Source organism: Haliotis rufescens, unplaced genomic scaffold, assembly GCF_023055435.1.
Source record: "Haliotis rufescens isolate VD_foot unplaced genomic scaffold, xgHalRufe1.0.p SCAF_17, whole genome shotgun sequence".
NCBI classification, from domain to species: Eukaryota; Metazoa; Mollusca; class Gastropoda; order Lepetellida; family Haliotidae; genus Haliotis; species Haliotis rufescens.
In genome coordinates, this window is record NW_025963857.1 from 31262415 (window position 1) to 31282413 (window position 19999).

The following is a 19999-nucleotide window of genomic DNA, read 5'->3' on the forward strand; positions in this document are numbered from 1 at the left end:
CGGCAACTTGGTAAGCTAACATGAGGTGGGCATCCGTAAAGAAAACAAAGCAAGTTTTGCAAGGCTTTCACTCTACATCGCACGTCACCATTATGACGTCATATTGCTCATTGTGACGCAAAAGCTATGACGTCACAATTGTATATAGAAAAGCGCCAAAATTCCAAGCTCTCTGTTGTCACCAAAACGTAAATACATTCCCTTTGTAGATTTCTATCGTGTTTTCTGCACGAAATGCATTGCCACACATCCTTTGAATATTGTAGTAACCGCACCTGTGCATTTTGTAACCTGTAATTGTAGATATAAATAATAAAATATGCCTACCGACAATGACTGAAAAAAAGTACTATTCTGTGAATATCAGCTTCTGCGGTGATGAGGTCGTCAAACCAGCTGTTTCAATCAGAGGGGGTTTATTGTGATTTAATAGCCTCTGATTCACCAATCAGAATCGAGTAAATTCCAAATTCATGGTAGAATAATAAATAATAATTAATCATAATCAATAATAATCAATAATATTAATAATTAATAATAATAATAACAAAAATAACAACAACAATAATAATAATATCAATTACTGTTTTATCTGGTCCAGACTAAATTAATTACAGAGTGATATGTGATATAGCTGAAAAATTGATGTGTGTGTTGTTTAGCAATCAACTCCAGACTAGTAAATGTGCGATTATAATATTCAGCACTTACATTATGGCAGTGAAAGAATATACCAATATCTTTCAGTTGTGCTAATGGAATAGTTGATTGCAAACACTGTTTAAAAAACTTAAATAATAGGTCTTTATCTTTATTATGCTAAGGAGTAAAAAAGGCTTAATGCCACTTTGGCATGAGATAAAAGTAAATGGCCTCACCATGCACCCATGTGGAGAATAGAATCCAGGTAGTTGGTGTGACAAGTTAATACTCTAGCCACTAGGCTACCCCACCACCTATCTCTTGAGGATGTCATATGCAAGTGCTTCCCTTATTATAGTAGATACTGCTGAGTGTTGCCAGCACTAATCTCCCTACAAGCGATAATCATGTTCAACAAGATGAAAGCTGGTTCAGATAACGTTTATCCAATGGCTCTAGAGACAGTCACCCTGTTTGAATAGAACTTACAATGTGGTATAATCTTTCACAACTTAGTAATAATGTCTGCACATTTCAAAATTGATCTGATTAAACCCCCTAGTTTAAAACGTGTTGTAGAAATGTTATTAGTATTTGTACGATAAGAAATTTAATGTATTATGTGGAATAAGTCTATTAATAAACGAAAGAATGATAAAATGTTATTATTCAACGATAAATTATGTGAAGAAAACATCTCTTTGTAGAAAACTGTGCCAGTATTTGGTTTATCTATTTATTTAGAAATGCCATCAATCTATCATAATGGCCCCTGATCTGCAGCAGACTTTAAAGCCAACATACTTACATAAACAGACCTAATGAGTAAATACAAAGATTTATGAAGTGTCAGTAATGCTATTGTAAAGGAGTGAAGTCATAATTTCTTTCACATTGCGACAATACAGATAGGAAAGACAAGATGTAGGAGATATAACATCATATCGACCTTAAGCCTAGTGGTTAAAGCGTTCGCTCGTCATGTCGAAGACCCGGGTTCGATTCCCGACATGGGTACAATGTGTGAAGCCCATTTCTGGTGTCCCCACGCCGTGATATTGCTGGAATATTGCTAAAAGCGCATAAAACCATACTCACTCACTCATTCAGTGTTTGACCATGTCCAATGAAGCATGGTAAAGTCTAATAGGATGCTGTGCACCTGAGTTACTGCCACTTCTAGATCCTGGCACTGAATGGTGCCCAATTGACCAGGTGAAGTACAGGTCAAGGGTTAACAGCAATCCTGGCAAACATTTCCATAATAATGGCAATATTGCTACATATGCAGGACCTACCAAACATTCACAGGAATTAATGAATTACATATGTCAAAAGTTTATGGCCACTGATGCTTTGAACAGTCTAAAATGAAATGTATATAAAGAAAATTGCCTCACTTCTGATATTTGTGAAAATTTGGGTTAAAAAATATATTAAAAAATCATATATTGTAGCCTTATGATTATAACATTTTATCCAAAAGAAGTTTATTTTTCATTTGGTCATGTGAAAATATTTTGAGTACACATGTCATAGACCAGTAGAGCTTATATATAGGTCTTGTTTCTTACCGACGGCGATTTAACCCACTCAGGTACCAAGGCTTCCACAAAAATGAAAGTCCAACAACTGGTAGTCTAGATCACATACTTTGTGTACCCCTCTGATTCCCAGTAGGGACTCAACCCAAAAGAGTACTAGAAATCTGTACTTTACTACAAAAGTGTTATCCCAAATATAACATTTGTAACGTTTTACCATTTTCTAAATGGCATTGTGTATTCATAGCTTTCGACCATGGGAGCCATGCCAATATATACTTGTCAGAGGGGTACACAAAGTATGTGATCTAGACTACCAGTTGTCATACTTTCATTTTTGTGAAAGTCTCGGTGGCTGAGTCTGTTGAATTGCTGACTTTGTGGCAGTGTGGCTTCGAATCCCAGTCTGGACACAATCCCCAAAAGTACTAGAATCTGTTCTTTACAAAGAAAGTGTTATCCCAAATATGACATTTGTTACATTTGACCACTTTCTAAGTGGTATTGTGTATTCAAAACTCATTCTTGTATCAATGACCATTGAGTGGGAGGACTGGAGGGATCTGCTTACAAGGTATTTAGGACCTATTGCTCCAGAATCACCATGTGAGAGTGGACACGAATGACATGGTCAGTTAAAGGTGTCTCATTTCTTTTCCATATGTGCTCATTTCTCAGTGTCTCTGATTACCTATTCAGCATAAACTGTCATCTCAGCTGCTTTAGAGAATAGGTGGCAAAACCACCTCCATCATTAACATCGCCTTGATAAGGTGGAGAAGGAAACATGTAAACTATATACTTATATGACCAGACTGTGGGACACAGTGGTGACTGTTATTGTCATCTTGGTCACTACATCTACAGGAATGTATTTTTTAAGGCTCAATTATTGTATCAACTTCACCTGGCCATATTTGTGTTTGGCCTTGGAATCTGAGTACAGCTGTACCAATTCACAAAACCATCAGTGTATTATCATGATAACTTATAAAATCACTTGCTGTGGGTCTAATTATTATATTAAAACTTAGCAGATACTATAAGGATATAACATTTATACTAAGGAACATTTGCTCTTCTCTGGAACTTATCTGGTTTTACACAATGTCAGTGCAGCTTCAAATTACAAATAGTGTTTGGTGTTGAAACTGATTGAGGCTCTGTTGTGAAAACAGAAAGGTGCTGAAGAATGATGGAGAGGATTGGAAGAGATGACAGGGCAATGTCCACTGTGGACAAAAGGAAACAAACACTCTGTAACTACTGGATCAGGGGGCATTAAGGGCCCTGCCTGGCTGAATACATGTGGGGGCAGATACTTAATACTGACACTGTGGGCTGTTATTTGTGAGAACAATGCTTCTGAGCTGTTTAATGTGGAACTATCATCCCTTCCTGTTTTATACTGCCAAAAGTAGTTTTTGAAAAATTGAATTCACATTTGTGAATTAAGAAATGGACACATGTGCCTGACTAGTTTCCAGAATTGTGGCCCAGTCGTCTAAGGCGCCGCGATTCGCTGTGCAGAGTTGTGTCCCTTGGGCACGTCAGAAACCTATGATTGTGGGTTCAAATCCCAGTTCCCCCTGATTAATGTTTCTAGGTTTGTCAGCACCATACCCGTGCTTGTGGGTTTCAGCAAAGTGGTAAACGTCTTCGGGCTTTCCTCCCACATTAAGCTGACACGCCATGATATAACTGGAATACTGTTAAAAGCGGCGTTAAATCCAAATCACTCACTCAGTTGACACAGATGTTATTTTAATCCAGTCATTGTGAACATGGATCATAGATGTATTCGCTTAATACACAATGACAATAAGACAATATGACCTGAATGCCATGTGAGCATGCTGCACGCTACAGTGTTAGCATCAATGTTAACACACATTTGTTCTGAAATGAACCTCAGACTGGAATTCAGGCTAGGCTTTCTTCTGTATCAGTGACTTTTCTCCCCGACAACTTACTAATAATGAGTGTGTTGATACAAATTATGTCTTTCAGTGACCCCTGCTTCAAGTCAGGGTAGTTTTCCATATGCTTTATGAATGACATGTCTGGTTACCTGACATGCAACATACCCCATGTGTAGCATGGGAAACCTGGGTATCATCCAAATAGTAACTTAACCGACAGTAGTCACTTCCCTGTGGCACCTCCAACGGGACCTGTGTAACATCTAAATCTGCCAAATGATTCATGAGTGCCACACTGTTTCCAGACAGGGTCAGTACCTGGTTCACTTCCCAGCTGATCCAACCGTTACACACTGAACAACATTTCTACCTTCACTGGGTGCTTTCATGGAATCTGCTGAGGCGGCAGAATTTCGTGACTTGATTAGCGTAATTAAGACTCAGGCATTGGTCGATTGGGTCTAATGAAGATTAATTTGGGCATGCTTTAGTTGGTATGGTGATCATATCTTGTGTGTTCTAAGATGGCATGACAGACTGAAAGAGGATATTTGTGAAATTGTTTGTGTCATCAAAATTTAACCCTGTGGGGTTTTGTTGTTCCGGTAGATAGTGTGCCTACCCTGTGGTCTCCTAGAATATTTATACTAAAGAAGGGAGCTTTTGAATGTTCTATCCTGAAGAAATTGGGACAATGCCATAAAACTCTGTCAGCACCCATGCCAGTTACATATATTTTTGTTTTGTTTGTTCTTTATTGCTGCACTCAGCAATGTTCCAGGTCTATGATAGTAGTATGTAAATATTTGAATCTGTCCCGGACAATCCAGTGATTGACAACATGAGCATCGATCCTCACAAGTGGGATACAATGACATGCCATCAACCAAGGCACTAAATCTGACCATCCGATGCACCTCTTACGACAAGCATGGGGACCTATATCCTGTCCTGGACTCCCCACAGGTCCTGTAACATATAAGATGAATTACAATTGTTCATGTCTTGTATCAGTAAAGTAATATGTGCTCATTAAAGACTTCTGGACAGTTATTTTTCCCTTGTTACAAAGTTGATGCAGGTCCAACTCCTTCTAAAGCTTATCAACAAAGTATCGGTCTGACTGTACGGGTCCACCTCCGTGTAAAGCTTATCAACAAAGTACCGGTCTGACTGTACAGGTCCACCTCCATGTAAAGCTTCTCAACAAAGTACCAGTCTGACTGTACAGGTCCACCTCCATGTAAAGCTTCTCAACAAAGTACCGGTCTGAATGTACAGGTCCGCCTCCACCCCCATGTAAAGCTACTCAACAAAGTATCGGTCTGAATGTACAGGTCCACCTCCATGTAAAGCTTCTCAACAAAGTATCGGTCTGAATGTACAGGTCCACCTCCATGTAAAGCTTCTCAACAAAGTACCAGTCTGACTGTACAGGTCCACCTCCATGTAAAGTTTCTCAACAAAGTATCGGTCTGAATACTTCAGGTCCAACTCCTTTTAAACCTTCTCAACAAAGTACCGGTCTGACTGTACAGGTGCACCTCCATGTAAAGCTTCTCAACAAAGTACCAGTCTGACTGTACAGGTCCACCTCCATGTAAAGCTTATCAACAAAGTACCGATGTGAATGTACAGGTTCACCTCCATGTAAAGCTTATCAACAAAGTACCAGTCTGACTGTACAGGTCCACCTCCACCTCCATGTAAAGCTTATCAACAAAGTACCAGTCTGACTGTACAGGTCCACCTCCACCTCCATGTAAAGCTTATCAACAAAGTACCAGTCTGACTGTACAGGTCCACCTCCACCTCCACCTCCATGTTAAGCTTATCAACAAAGTATCGGTCTGAACACTTCAGGTCCAACTCCTTTTAAAGCTTATCAACAAAGTACCGCCCAGATGTACAGGTCCACCTCCATGTAAAGCTTCTCAACAAAGTACCAGTCTGACTTTACAGGTCCACCTCCATGTAAAGCTTCTCAACAAAGTACCAGTCTGACTGTACAGGTCCACCTCCATGTAAAGCTTTTCAACAAAGTACCAGTCTGACTGTACAGGTCCACCTCCACCTCCATGTAAAGCTTCTCAACAAAGTACCAGTCTGATGACTACAGGTCAGTCTGCTGCAGGTCATGCAGTGATATTGACTAATGAAGCCAGTGGAATATGTTGTTGTGAAGTCAGGGCAGGTTATAGAAACATTAGCCTTGGGCTGTCTTGATACAATACAGGCCTACCCCAGTGACAGGCAGCCAGACCCCCAGTCACTGGTTGTAGTAATAGACCTACTCAGGCATAGGGTAGGTTAACATTTGGCTGACTGTTGACTCTTGACTTGAATGAACAGTGCATAAAGAGAGCATGGTAAATGCAACAAATTGTTTATGGTTTGGAACTGGTCAGTTAGGCTGGAGATATTTCATACCTTTCATATTTACTATTAAAAATCCTAAATCCAGGTAATATTTTTGCAATCTGCCAATTGAGGATCAAATAGTTGAACGTAGCCTGTGGAACCATAGTTTGCTGCGCAGAGTTCTGTCCCTTCCTTTTGCCAGGATTTAGTTATCCCTGATTATGATTTTGTAGCTTCATACCCCATGGGTTTGAGCAAAGTGGTAAGCATCGATGACCTGCATCACTTCCACTTTCCTCCCACATTTAGCCGACATGCCGTGAAATTACTGAAATTTTGTTCAAAGCAGGGATCTGGAAACCGATAAAAAATAAAATGAGAAATTTGAGATACAATATCTATAGACGAGATGACTTACCATTTAAATTGTATTTCCTGTTCTGCTAGGCATTGTTTTATATGCAACAAAATTAAGATTACCATGTTTATTTTCTTGTAGACTAAGCCGGAAGTAGTGTACACACATTTTCTACCAATCTACCAGAGATTTGGTTGATAAACACACAATAATTGCAACTTTTACCCTATGTATTTAAAATAATAATAACCATAAGAGTAGCACTTTGGAACAACTGATTGCTATTGCCGAAATGACTGAATGAGTCAAAGTGTGGCATTTATGATATACCGTATTCAACGTAATAAGCGCCCAGGGTGCTCTCAAAATTAGAAATAGGGGGCTCTTATTAGAATGTTATTTTGGTGAAAAAAACAGAGTTGAAAGATAAATTTTGTGGTTTATGCTGACAGCCTGAAATGTTTATGTACAACAGATATATTTTCCAGAATTAAATGCCCATAATTAAGGGTGCATATAACACACGTGTGTGTATTATACACGAATAAATAAGTCTTGTGTACATTGATCAATTGGAAGGGGTGCTAATTGGGATTGTTCACTAGCCAATATCTTAGCAAATGTTGCCGTGGGCGCTTATTAGAGCAGGGCGCTTATTATGTCAAATATGGTATGTGTCCATTCTCTGGCAACTAAGTTCATTTCAAGGCATCGATATCAGTAATCTGACCATGGTTGCTGTAAATAACAGTGAGTCACTTCGCATAAAATGTGGAATCAATATTAAATGGAATTTTGAATAAATGTAATAAAATAGATTACAAACATAAGTCCATCTACGGTATTCAATGAATACTTTTTATGACCAGAAAGTGCAATACCAGGATAAAACTCAGTACGGATTTGTTGACATGGCATTTCGGGTGTTACATGTTCATTGCATTAGTTTGCATTGGGAAAAAAACATCAAAACTCATTGTTTCCATACATGAAAGTCCACCAGTAACTGTCAAATATGAGGTGGGCATGACCAAAATACAAGTGTCCAATTGGCCAAAAATAATTTTGGATCCCTGGTTCAAAGCTGTGTAAAACTCAAGCCCACTCACTCACTCACTCACTCACTCCTAATCTGCAACCCCTGACATGAACTGTTCTCCTCCAGACTGGAATCCTGCGCCTGCCTGAGGAAGACTATGTGGTTGAGCCTATGCCTGCAGCCATCAGGAAGGGAGATAACTCAGGGACCAAACTACCTCACATCATCTACAAGACTGACCATCTCCCTCATCATAATCTGCACAACCACCAGGCCAGAGACTGTGAGTACTAACAACTGGTTCTACTAACATACCAGGTCTTAATATGGCAACCATTCTCATTATTAGATCTTGAAATCAGCATCACATGGACCTTGGTATTTGAAGAGACTGGATTTTTGGGGGAACTCTAATTGTTGCTTTTTTCGAAGCTTTTTACATTGGCACATTAAAGGATATATGGAATATTTGGCTAGTATAAGTGTTAACATATTTCAAAAATTTACCCAATTCATTTGATGTAATTTTTTTTGATACAAATAACACAGGTAGTTACATGTTGCCTGGTAGTTACATGTTGACATGGTATCATGCACCTCTCCTTCTCTAAGAGCTGTGGGGGGCACGGGTGGCCCAGTTGTCTGAAGCACCATGATTCGCTGTGCAGAGTTGCGTCCCTTGGGCACGCCAGATTGTGAGTTCAAATCCCGGTTCGCCCCGATTATGTTTCTAGGTTTGTCAGCACCATACCCGTGCTCGTGGGTTTCACCGAAGTGGTAAACGTCTGAGACCTGCATCACTTCGGGCTTTCCTCCCACATTAAGCTGACATGCCGCGATATAACTGGAATACTGTTAAAATTGGCGTTAAACCCAACTCACTCACTCACTCTAAGAGCTGTGCCCACATACATTGCTCACCAAGATGGTACTGCCTCAGTAGACCAGGCTTTTCAGAGTAGTTCATGAATTCTCATAGCACCATCAGGGTTTGGACTGCCTTGTTGTGTGTTGTTTAACGCCGCACTCAGCAATATGCCAGCTATATGACAGCGGTCTGTAAATAATCGAGTCAGGACCAGACCATCCAGTGATTGATATCATGAGCATCTATCCACACAATTGGGGGACTGCCTTGTAGAAATGATATAAGATTGTATAATATTCTACCTATGCTGTGCAGTGGGCTAGCCTTGTACAAGTTGTAGTAAAGTGTTGAAGGCATTGGTTCGATTACTATATGTGAAGTCCATTTCAGGTGTCTCTCCTCCCCCCCCCCCCCCCCATGTGATGTTACTGGAATATTGCCGAAAGTGGCATCTCTGTTATTCTTCAACAAATCTTCATTTTCAGCATAAATTGAAATGTATGTCCAGTTTCCTGTGTATCCCTGTTTAATTAATGAAATTGTAGAACATGTCTTCAAATGTGCTTATTGTGATTCTCTCTATTTGTTTGTAGTATTTGACATTGATTAATATTAATCCTCCCTCCATACATTCAGTGTGCTGACCTCTCTCTTGGTGCACTGAAGCGCTATTTGAGTACCACATTTTCATTAATTCCACATCACAGCATACGTTGCTTAAGACATGACTAGGTTGCCCTAACCTCATCAATCTTCTAATCATTTTCTCTCCACTGATGGAAACTGGGACTATTTGATGAGACTCGTAATTCATTACTCCTGAGATTCAGTCCTGATATATTTATAAGCTAGGGAATAAATCTCATATCAACCAGTAGTAATGGGAGTTCAACATTGGGTTTTGTCATTAGTGAGTGATGATGATTATGTTCATTTTCAAAAGGTAAAATCGCGTTTTCAGATTAAATGATTCCCAAATTAGGTCCCGTTAAGGCACTTATCATTATTAGATATCAAGAAACTGCTACTGAAATAACATTTATGAAGATAAGTTTGTCAGGCCTTTGATGAGAATGGTTACTGCAGAATATGGTCACCAAAGGATAATAGTTTCACATGTTAGTTGTGTAGATATGTTTCTGAGACATATGGGGTGGTGAGATAGCCTAGTGGTTAAAGCGTTTGCTCTTTATGCCAAAGGTCCAAGTTTGATTTCCCAAATGGGTACAATATGTGAAGCCCTTTTCTTGTGTACCCCAGATCGATATTGCTGCAAGTGGCCCAAACCCCAAGACATACTCATATGGAAGTGTTGTTTGTCTTCAAATGCAATTTGTTAAAGAAAATAGAATTAACACCAACATCAGTTTGTATGACTTTGTATCCACCATCTAGTTTATCTGGACATAATATTGAGGAAACTACCTCGCAGATATCTTTAAGTCATTAGCCTTGTCAGCTCCTAAAATTAATATTTGTTATCAGACATTTTATACATGATAAACTAAATATATACTTTTGACCTTTTCAAAGTACAGCTTTGAAAAGTTGAGTACGAACTTTATTGGTTTGTTACTGAATGACAGATATGAGATAGATACATGAAGAGGTCTTAGAAGCATATCATCCTTGGGTGTATCGAGATAAATATTTTGTAAGTAAATATCTTAAGGGATATTGAGATTTGGTTTTAATAATATGTTTTATTATTTACTGTTCTACTGATATTCCTCCAAAATTGTTCAAAAAGTATTTGTAATAACACAGCAAAAAATAACCTCAGACATATGTAAAAAACACATTTCATGAAAGCACATTACTATTATTTAGATATCCAAAACTGAAAATTCTGATCCCAAATGGCAAAATTTGTTCACCTTTAGAACATGCATATTTCAGATGTCTTGCTTGAGAATTAACTAATATCCGTAATGCATTATGCCTGTGAAACAGGTGATAACAATCATATATAACCAGAATTTAATGACACATCATCCTGTTACCTGACTGTAAGAGAGACCACGACTCAGTGCCCAGTGAAGGTTACACTCATAAGAAGTCATTCATTACATTGTCCCGTTTCAGGAAGTTTAAGGGGAATTCTGCCACTGTTTAGCAAGAATTGATTTTAATAATTGAGGTATTTCTTCGCCACCCTCCAATGACTTCCATCTTGTTCCACCCTCTTTGTCAAAGATGAGCTAATATTCTTTTGCAAAGAGCTCTAAATAGGCAATTGGTTGGCCATAAAGTTAAGGCAAATCTAATCATAGAGTGATTTAGTACAGTGTGTACCATACAGGTGGGTGGGACCTCAATAGAGAGGGGAAGCCTGTACTCTTCCTTCGCACTTGTTAACATTTCAGATCATTTCCCCATCATTTCCCCTTTTGAAATATTTTCATCAGTAACACCTCCCATACGTCCCCATGACATCCAGGAATAAGGTTGGCCCACCCATGACAAGTCTGACATATGTTTAACTTTCATCATGTTTTTAAACCAATTCATGATTTAATTAGTTTTTTTCACATATATGCAATATCTTCAAAGGTGGATATTTCTGGGAATAATTCTCAGGATATTTGGTTGATTTTAAAGCATGTTTAAATTTTTGCATTTTAATTTTTGCTCTTTACTAGGTTATTTGCTAGTTCAAAAGATGAACACAGATTCTGAAGCTTCTGTTTAACTTTTTGTAATTAGCATTACATGATAAAAGGCATGTTTGCTCAGCTGTACCTCAAGTTTGGACAGTTCAGTTTGAAGATTCTGTTACAAATCCTGTTGTGGGTGTTGTCAGACTAGATATACATTTGAAATATTTTTGTTGGTTCATCACACATGTTAATGAGTAGTTATGAGATTATACAAATCTATGATGGATGGGAATTGAAACATGAAAAGAAAGCAGGTGCTTGATTCAAGAAGATATGACATGTTTCTTATGTAATTAAATGTTCATGTTCATTTGTAGACTAATTGTTTGTCTCTGAAAATAGATAATTTGTAAAGAGGCCTAGTAACATAGGAGATTCAGAGCCTGTGGAAAATCTAGACTTGCTTCATTTAAAGCTACAGCATTACAGTAGGGGCTTGGCAGAGGGGAAAATAATATGGCTCAGGGACTGTGAGACAGACTAGATCATTTGGTGCAGCTAAGGTTATTGTATATATTTAAGAAGTAAGAATAGATTGTCAGTTGTTTAACACAGCAAATGAAATCTCAAATTTAAGGATAAACCATGAAGAAAGTATTTTGCAATTTATGATGTAGCAGGTCAGTCACAGATACCTATCTATTGCTGCTTGTCAGGAACACATTTAAGAAAACCCAATGGTTTAAAATATCTTGAGTTAATATTTCTTCTAACATTGTCAGTCAAGCTGTCATTTCATCATGTGACTGTTCAAACTTGTTTATGCAGACACAGATTCCATAGATGACATTGCTGACTTCTACCCATTCTCTAGACAAGACCCCGAGAAACAGCAGCATCGTGAACGTCGCTCCCCCCACCATGTGTACGGCAGCCCACATGACCGAACGGTGGAGACCCTGGTGGTGGTGGACAAGGCCATGTTCTGGAAGCATGGCCGAGACAACATCACTACCTACGTCCTCAGCATCTTCAATATTGTAAGTGTGTCATGGACAAAGAATACAGTCATCTTTGGATATGAACGGCTGACCATTTGGGATTAATCTGTTTCTCAAAAAACTGGAAAAATTTGTCCTCAGGTTCCCAATAACCCCATTTTTGACATAAGAGCCAATGTAATTGTTGATTGGGTGGCCATGATGGTCATTATTAATGAAGTAAGAGAAAGACCCACTCTTGAGATGTGACCTAAGACATACTTCTGCCAAGGCCACCCAAAAACTTATTGTTTGTTTTGAGTGGCTGAGATTGTTATTGTGTTCAAAGCCTGAAACAGTGTGAGTGAGTAGGTGAGTGGGTGGGCGGGCGGGTGGGCGGGCGGGCGGGCAGGCGTTCGGGGAGAGAGCGAGTGAGTATGGTTTTACGCCGCTTTTAGCAATATTCCAGCAATATCCCCGCAGGGGACACCAGAAATGGGCTTCACACATAGTACCCATGTCAGGAATCAAAAACAGGTCTTCAGCGTGACAAGTGAATGCTTTAACCACTAGTCTACCCGACCGCCCCTCTGAATCATTGTGATAATTTGTCATGGTAGATGTTTATGTCACATTAACAAAAAGAAACACAGTGAATATTGGTGAATTTTTGTATGGGGCATATGCCTCTTCTTCTCTGTTGGAAGTTTGGTCTTTACACCTTGATATGTACCCCATGATATATGGTACATCCTACATTTTCTTTGCTGACTATATGTTTGAAATTGTAGGTAATTTCTTCACTACATACAACCTCTACAGGATCAGAAAATCCAAATAATAACACATACGCGTGGCAGGATGAGATGCATGTGAATATTATGTATTTATCTAAGCTCCCCTCCGCAGGTGTCAGAGTTGTTCCAGGACACCAGTATCGGCAACCAGGTGGACATCGTGCTGGTCGGCCTAGTACTGCTGGAGGGGGATGAGGTACGTAACTCGGTGTTGCTGATTGCTTTGTGCCTTTCCTCACATTCTACAATGTTCTTGATATAACAGCGATAACAAGCATCAAGCAATGTTGCTTATTGTAGAATGTGACGAAAGATATAAAATAATGTTCTTGATTGTTTGATGCATGTCATCCATGATATGACAATGTTGCTTATTGTAATATGTGAGGAAAGGCATAAAACAATGTTCTTGATTGTTATATCAAGGATGACATTATATCATGAATGACATGCATCAAACAATGTTGTTTATTGTAATATGTGAGGAAATTCATAAAACAATGTTCTTTATTGTTATATCATGAATGACATGCATCAAACAAAGTTGTTTATTGTAATATGTGAGGAAATTCATAAAACAATGTTCTTTATTGTTATATCATGAATGACATGCATCAAACAATGTTCTTTATTGTAATATGTAAGAAAGGTATCAAACAATGTAGCTGATTGTTTGGCATTGTTACGATGCAAGATCACTGAACATCCAGTGGAGTCATGTAATATTTTACAAGTGCTTCATCCATTTATCTGAACAAATTCTGCTACTTCTGTTTTTCATTGAAGAGGACCACCTCTGTGGTCTAGTGGATAGAGCATCTGCCTGGAGAGCATAAGGCCAGTAGTTTGATCCTCTGGCCGTGTCATACCAAAAGACACTAAAAGATGGTCCATGAATATATCCCGCTGGGCGTGCAGTATTATATGGGAATGAGGACTTGTCGACTCAGGGTCATTATATACTGTGTCTGAGTTGGATGTCTTAGGCCGCTGGCACTATAAAACCAGCCTAAGTCCTGACTTACACAAGCAGCCAAACACACATATGCAACCACGTCACTATATAAGTGCAATATACTTGAGAGACATGAAAACCCCATTTCACCTCACCTAACTCATGTTTTTCACAATTGTCTTTCACATTGATATTTAATTCTATTCCCTCCATCTAGCCTGGCCTGCAAGTCAACTTCCATGCTGACCACACCCTTAACAGCTTCTGTCAGTGGCAGTCAGTTCTCATCAGCTCCAGCGGTAGTAATCACGACCATGCCATTCTCCTCACTGGCATGGATATCTGCTCCTACAAGAATGCTCCATGTGATACTCTTGGTAGGTATCTATGTTACTGGGGTAGGTGTCTCCCTAGCAGGGTCCCCATGTCATAAAGGGGTAGGTGTCTCCTTAGCAGGGGCTCCATGTCATAAAGGGGTAGGTGTCTCCTTAGCAGGGTCCCCATGTCATAAAGGGGTAGGTGTCTCCTTAGCAGGGTCCCCATGTCATAAAGGGGTAGGTGTCTCCCTAGCAGGGTCCCCATGTCATAAAGGGGTAGGTGTCTCCTTAGCAGGGTCCCCATGTCATAAAGGGGTAGGTGTCTCCCTAGCAGGGTCCCCATGTCATAAAGGGGTAGGTGTCTCCCTAGCAGGGGCCCCATGTCATAAAGGGGTAGGTGTCTCCCTAGCAGGGGCCCCATGTCATAAAGGGGTAGGTGTCTCCTTAGCAGGGACCCCATGTCATAAAGGGGTAGGTGTCTCCTTAGCAGGGTCCCCATGTCATAAAGGGGTAGGTGTCTCCTTAGCAGGGACCCCATGTCATAAAGGGGTAGGTGTCTCCCTAGCAGGGTCCCCATGTCATAAAGGGGTAGGTGTCTCCCTAGCAGGGTCCCCATGTCATAAAGGGGTAGGTGTCTCCCTAGCAGGGTCCCCATGTCATAAAGGGGTAGGTGCCTCCCTAGCAGGGGCCCCATGTCATAAAGGGGTAGGTGTCTCCTTAGCAGGGTCCCCATGTCATAAAGGGGTAGGTGCCTCCCTAGCAGGGGCCCCATGTCATAAAGGGGTAGGTGTCTCCTTAGCAGGGTCCCCATGTCATAAAGGGGTAGGTGTCTCCCTAGCAGGGTCCCCATGTCATAAAGGGGTAGGTGTCTCCCTAGCAGGGTCCCCATGTCATAAAGGGGTAGGTGTCTCCCTAGCAGGGGCCCCATATGTTACTGGGGTAGGTGTCTTCCTAGCAGGGGCCCCATGTCATAAAGGGATAGGTGTCTTCCTAGCAGGGTCCCCATGTCATAAAGGGGTAGGTGTCTCCCTAGCAGGGGCCCCATGTTATAAAGGGGTAGGTGTCTCCCTAGCAGGGGCCCCATATGTTACTGGGGTAGGTGTCTCCCTAGCAGGGTCCCCATGTCATAAAGGGGTAGGTGTCTCCCTAGCAGGGGCCCCATATGTTACTGGGGTAGGTGTCTCCCTAGCAGGGTCCCCATGTCATAAAGGGGTAGGTGTCTCCTTAGTAGGGGCCCCATGTCATAAAGGGATTGGTGTCTCCTTAGCAGGAGCTTCATGTGTTGCTAGGGTAGGTGTCTTTTAGCAGGGGTTCCATGTGTTACCGGGGTAGGTGTCCTTTAGCAGTGGTTCCATGTGTTGCTGGGGTAGGTGTCCTTCAGCAGGGGTTCAATGGGTTACTGGGGTAGGTGTCCTTCAGCAGGGGTTCAATGTGTTACTGGGGTAGGTGTCTCCCTAGCAGGGACCCCATGTCATAAAGGGGTAGGTGTCTCCCTAGCAGGGGCCCCATGTTATAAAGGGGTAGGTGTCTCCTTAGCAGGGGCCCCATGTTATAAAGGGGTAGGTGTCTCCTTAGTAGGGGCCCCATGTCATAAAGGGATTGGTGTCTCCTTAGCAGGAGCTTCATGTGTTGCTGGGGTAGGTGTCTTTTAGCAGGGGTTCCATGTGTTACCGGGGTAGGTGTCCTTTAGCAGTGGTTCCATGTGTTGCTGGGGTAGGTGTCCTTCAGCAGGGGTTCAATGGGTTACTGGGGTAGGTGTCCTTCAGCAGGGGTTCAATGTGTTACTGGGGTAGGTGTCCTTCAGCAGGGGTTCAATGTGTTACTGGGGTAGGTGTCTTTCAGCAGGGGCTCCATGTGTTACTGGGGTAGGTGTCTCCTTAGCAGGGGCTCCATGTGTTGCTGGGGTAGGTGTCCTTCAGCAGGGGTTCAATGTGTTACTGGGGTAGGTGTCCTTCAGCAGGGGTTCAATGTGTTACTGGGGTAGGTGTCTTTCAGCAGGGGCTCCATGTGTTACTGGGGTAGGTGTCTTTCAGCAGGGGCTCCATGTGTTACTGGGGTAGGTTTCTCCTTAGCAGGGGCCCCATGTCATAAAGGGGTTGGTGTCACCTCAGCAGCGGTTCCATGTGTTACTGGGGTAGGTGTCCTTCAGCAGGAGCTCCATGTGTTACTGGGGTAGGTGTCCTTAGCAGGGGCTCCATATATTACTGGGGTTGGTATCTCCTTAGCAGGGGCTCCATGTGTTGCTGGGGTAGGTGTCCTTAGCAGGGGCTCCATATAATACTGGGGTTGGTATCTCCTTAGCAGGGGCTCCATGTGTTACTGGGGTAGGTGTCCTTCAGCAGGAGCTCCATGTGTTACTGGGGTAGGTGTCCTTAGCAGCGGTTCCATGTGTTACTGGGGTAGGTGTCCTTCAGCAGGAGCTCCATGTGTTACTGGGGTAGGTGTCCTTAGCAGGGGCTCCATGTGTTGCTGGGGTTGGTGTCTCCTTAGCAGGGTTATGCTCTGTGTGGTGTCCCTTGCAAGGGCTCCAAGTGATTTCATGTTACTGAAAAACAATTGATATAGTGGCTGTGGTTCAATTTTAAACCACGACTTTATATTGTGATATTCTTTTCCAACAGGTTTTGCTCCTATCAAAGGGATGTGTAACCCCTTGCGTAGCTGTGTGGTCAATGAAGACACAGGACTTGCCACAGCCTTCACCATTGCACATGAGATTGGACACAAGTAGGTCCATTAGCAATTCAAAAAAAATTTAAATGATTTTGTGTAATACATAATATATATTCAGTTCTTATTTCCACTTTAGGCCAGTGGCACATAAATAATATATATACAAGTATGCAATATCATCTGTATGTGATATTTAGAGGTTATTTTACTGCGGTTTCCATATCAATCTGAGACCCCCAGATCAGCCCAAGTGTTGAAGGCCAGAGGCTGATATCTGGTATGATTTAAAAACTGGCGCATAATAAACATTTTGTCATATACCATAAACTCAAATTATGAAATGTATCTATTTGCAAGTGAATGCGATACATTTTCACCTTGTTTGGAAGATATTGTCAAAGGGAAGCTAGCCGAGCAGACAAGTAGACAACACACAAAGGGAAGAAACTCCAATAAAATCCAATATAAACAAGCCATATCAGTCCAGTAGAGAGTGATATGGGTGTGGTTATTACACCCCCAGTGATATGACCGTCTCTATGTTGGCTCTATCACACATGCAAATTGCCTCATATCTTTGATAGGTATGTGATAAATAATGTAACCAATACTAACCGAACACATCTGCAATATCAGTTATATGTGGTACGTAGTATAACAACCATGCAGTCTGTTATGTGACTACTTCAAGGGGCTCATTCGCTTGGTTGTACTGTTACTACCACTGTTACTACCCACAGTGTCAGGTATTTGCTGTCATGAAGTGTTGGATGCCTATGCAAATAAAAGCATTAAGTGAGCACCTGTCCCCTTAGTTTATCTGACCTGTTATAGTAATGGTTGACAGCTACTGACATGCTCCTTGGAACTGTTTAATGTGGACTACAGCTGTGTGTGTGAGGTATTGAACATAGAGTGCCTTTCTATTTATCATTCCCTGGGGCATATGATAAAAAATAATAAAGTATCTTTAAGTTTTTCCTTATACGAGACCTCCCTTCTCCTTTCTTGTGGCCGCTTCAGAATGTGAACTCTTTGAACATGCCGCTCTCTAGCAGGTCATACTTTTAGACAAATTGTTATAAACAGCTCGAGTGGGTCTTTAAGTGGTGGTAGTTTCACCAACAGCTATTACCTTGCTCTTTGTTTGTGGGGAAAATATAGCTTCAATAGCATAGCTTTTCATTTGAATTAAAACCCTGTAAGTGTTATTATTTATGCAAATGTGAATAGCGTATTCATATTTCTGTGTCGGAGCAGTCTTAGGCGACGCAATTCACTGTGCATAGTTGCAATTAGGTATGCTGGAAACCTATGATTGCTTCCAATACTGGTTGATTGTTTCCAGGTTTGTCAGTACCATACCAGTGTTTGTAGGTTTCCCCAAGGTGGCAGACATCTTTACAACTGCATGACTATTATGCATATCGGGGCGGTCGGGTAGCTTTGTGGTTAAAGCATTCAGTCATCACGCTGAAGACCCGGGTTCGATTTCCCACATGGGTACAATGTGTGAAGCCCATTTCTGGTGTCCCTCGCCGTGATATTGCTGGAATATTGCTAAAAGCGGCGTAACACCATACTCACTCACTCTTTGCATATCAATAACAAGCACTAAGATTGAGAGGTTGTTAATTGTTATCATGTCACTGCTATTCAAGAGCTGAGCATTGGTGTGTCTCTGGTTGGAAAGTTATTGAAAGCATATTAACAGGAAACAACAAAGAATATAAATCTTCTTTTCTCTGCTTCTTACATTTTTATTATATTTTATAGCTTTGGAATGTTCCATGATGGGGAGGGCAACTTCTGCAAGAGGACAGCTGGTAACATCATGTCTCCCACCCTCACTGGTCAGAATGGACTCTTCCAATGGTCATCTTGTAGCAGAGGTTATCTCCATAAATTCCTAAAGTAGGATATACCTATTATATACCTTGTACCCATCAGCTGTGTGTGATTGTGGTTTCAAATCCCAGAATTGCCTTGATTATTGCATGATATTACAGCGAGAGCCCACCTACCTGAGGAAGTGGTGGCAACCAATGAAATACTGGTCTTTTTTAGGGGTGACTATTGGTCTGGAAATCGCTATTGCGATAACTATTGATAATGAAAGAAACTATTGCGATAACTATTGATATTGCAAGCAACTATTGCGATAACTATTGATATTGCAAGCAACTATTGCGATAAATATCGATAGTTTTCAGTGTATCATTTTAGATGGATTTTAGAGTTGAATTAAACCTTGGAACTGAAGCTTCCTTTGAATGTGATAACCATAACAACAAATAAAAAGTAACGTTTGAGATATGACTGATTTGTTTTTTCTTTACCCAAATAATTTAAGAAAAAGGAACTTCCACATTACCATGTGTAAATAACTACCACTCATGATCAAAAGAAAAACAAATTTGAACATGTATGTATTTTATTGATATGGTAAATACAATCTAAACTATTGATATTCCTAACTGAAATCGATACTATTGATCGGAAACTGATTTAACAATCGATTTATTAACTTTAAGTGCTTATCAATAGCAATATATTGATATTTCGATTTATCTTGACACCCCTAGTCTTTTTGTCCCTGCTGGGATACTGGGACCAACCCAGAGATGCCCCATGTCCCAGGGACCAACCCAGAGATGTCCCATGTCCCAGGGCCCAACCCAGAGATGCCCCACGTCCCAGGGCCCAACCCAGAGATGCCCCATGTCCTAGGGCCCAACCCAGGGTTTTCCCAGGGACCAACCCAGAGATGTTCCATGTCCTAGGGCCCAACCGAGAGATGCCAAATGTCCCAGGGCCCAACCCAGAGATGTCCCATGTCCTAGGGCCCAACCCAGAGATGCCCCATGTCCCAAGGCCAAACCCAGAGAAGCCCCACATCCCAGGGCCCAACCCAGAGATGCCCCATGTCCCAGGGCCCAACCC

The 19999-nt window shown here is 41.1% G+C and overlaps 1 protein-coding gene across 1 annotated transcript in view; it reads left to right on the forward strand.

Annotated features, from left to right (window-relative positions):
- LOC124142594 (A disintegrin and metalloproteinase with thrombospondin motifs 16-like) overlaps positions 1-19999 on the forward strand; it is a 92480-nt gene that overhangs the window by 55436 nt on the left and 17045 nt on the right. The window contains exons 4-9 of the mRNA XM_048397879.1: positions 7993-8149; positions 12163-12374; positions 13224-13307; positions 14284-14443; positions 17005-17110; positions 18833-18970. Coding sequence (XP_048253836.1) covers positions 7993-8149; positions 12163-12374; positions 13224-13307; positions 14284-14443; positions 17005-17110; positions 18833-18970 — 857 coding nt within the window. The remainder of the gene's footprint in view (positions 1-7992; positions 8150-12162; positions 12375-13223; positions 13308-14283; positions 14444-17004; positions 17111-18832; positions 18971-19999) is intronic.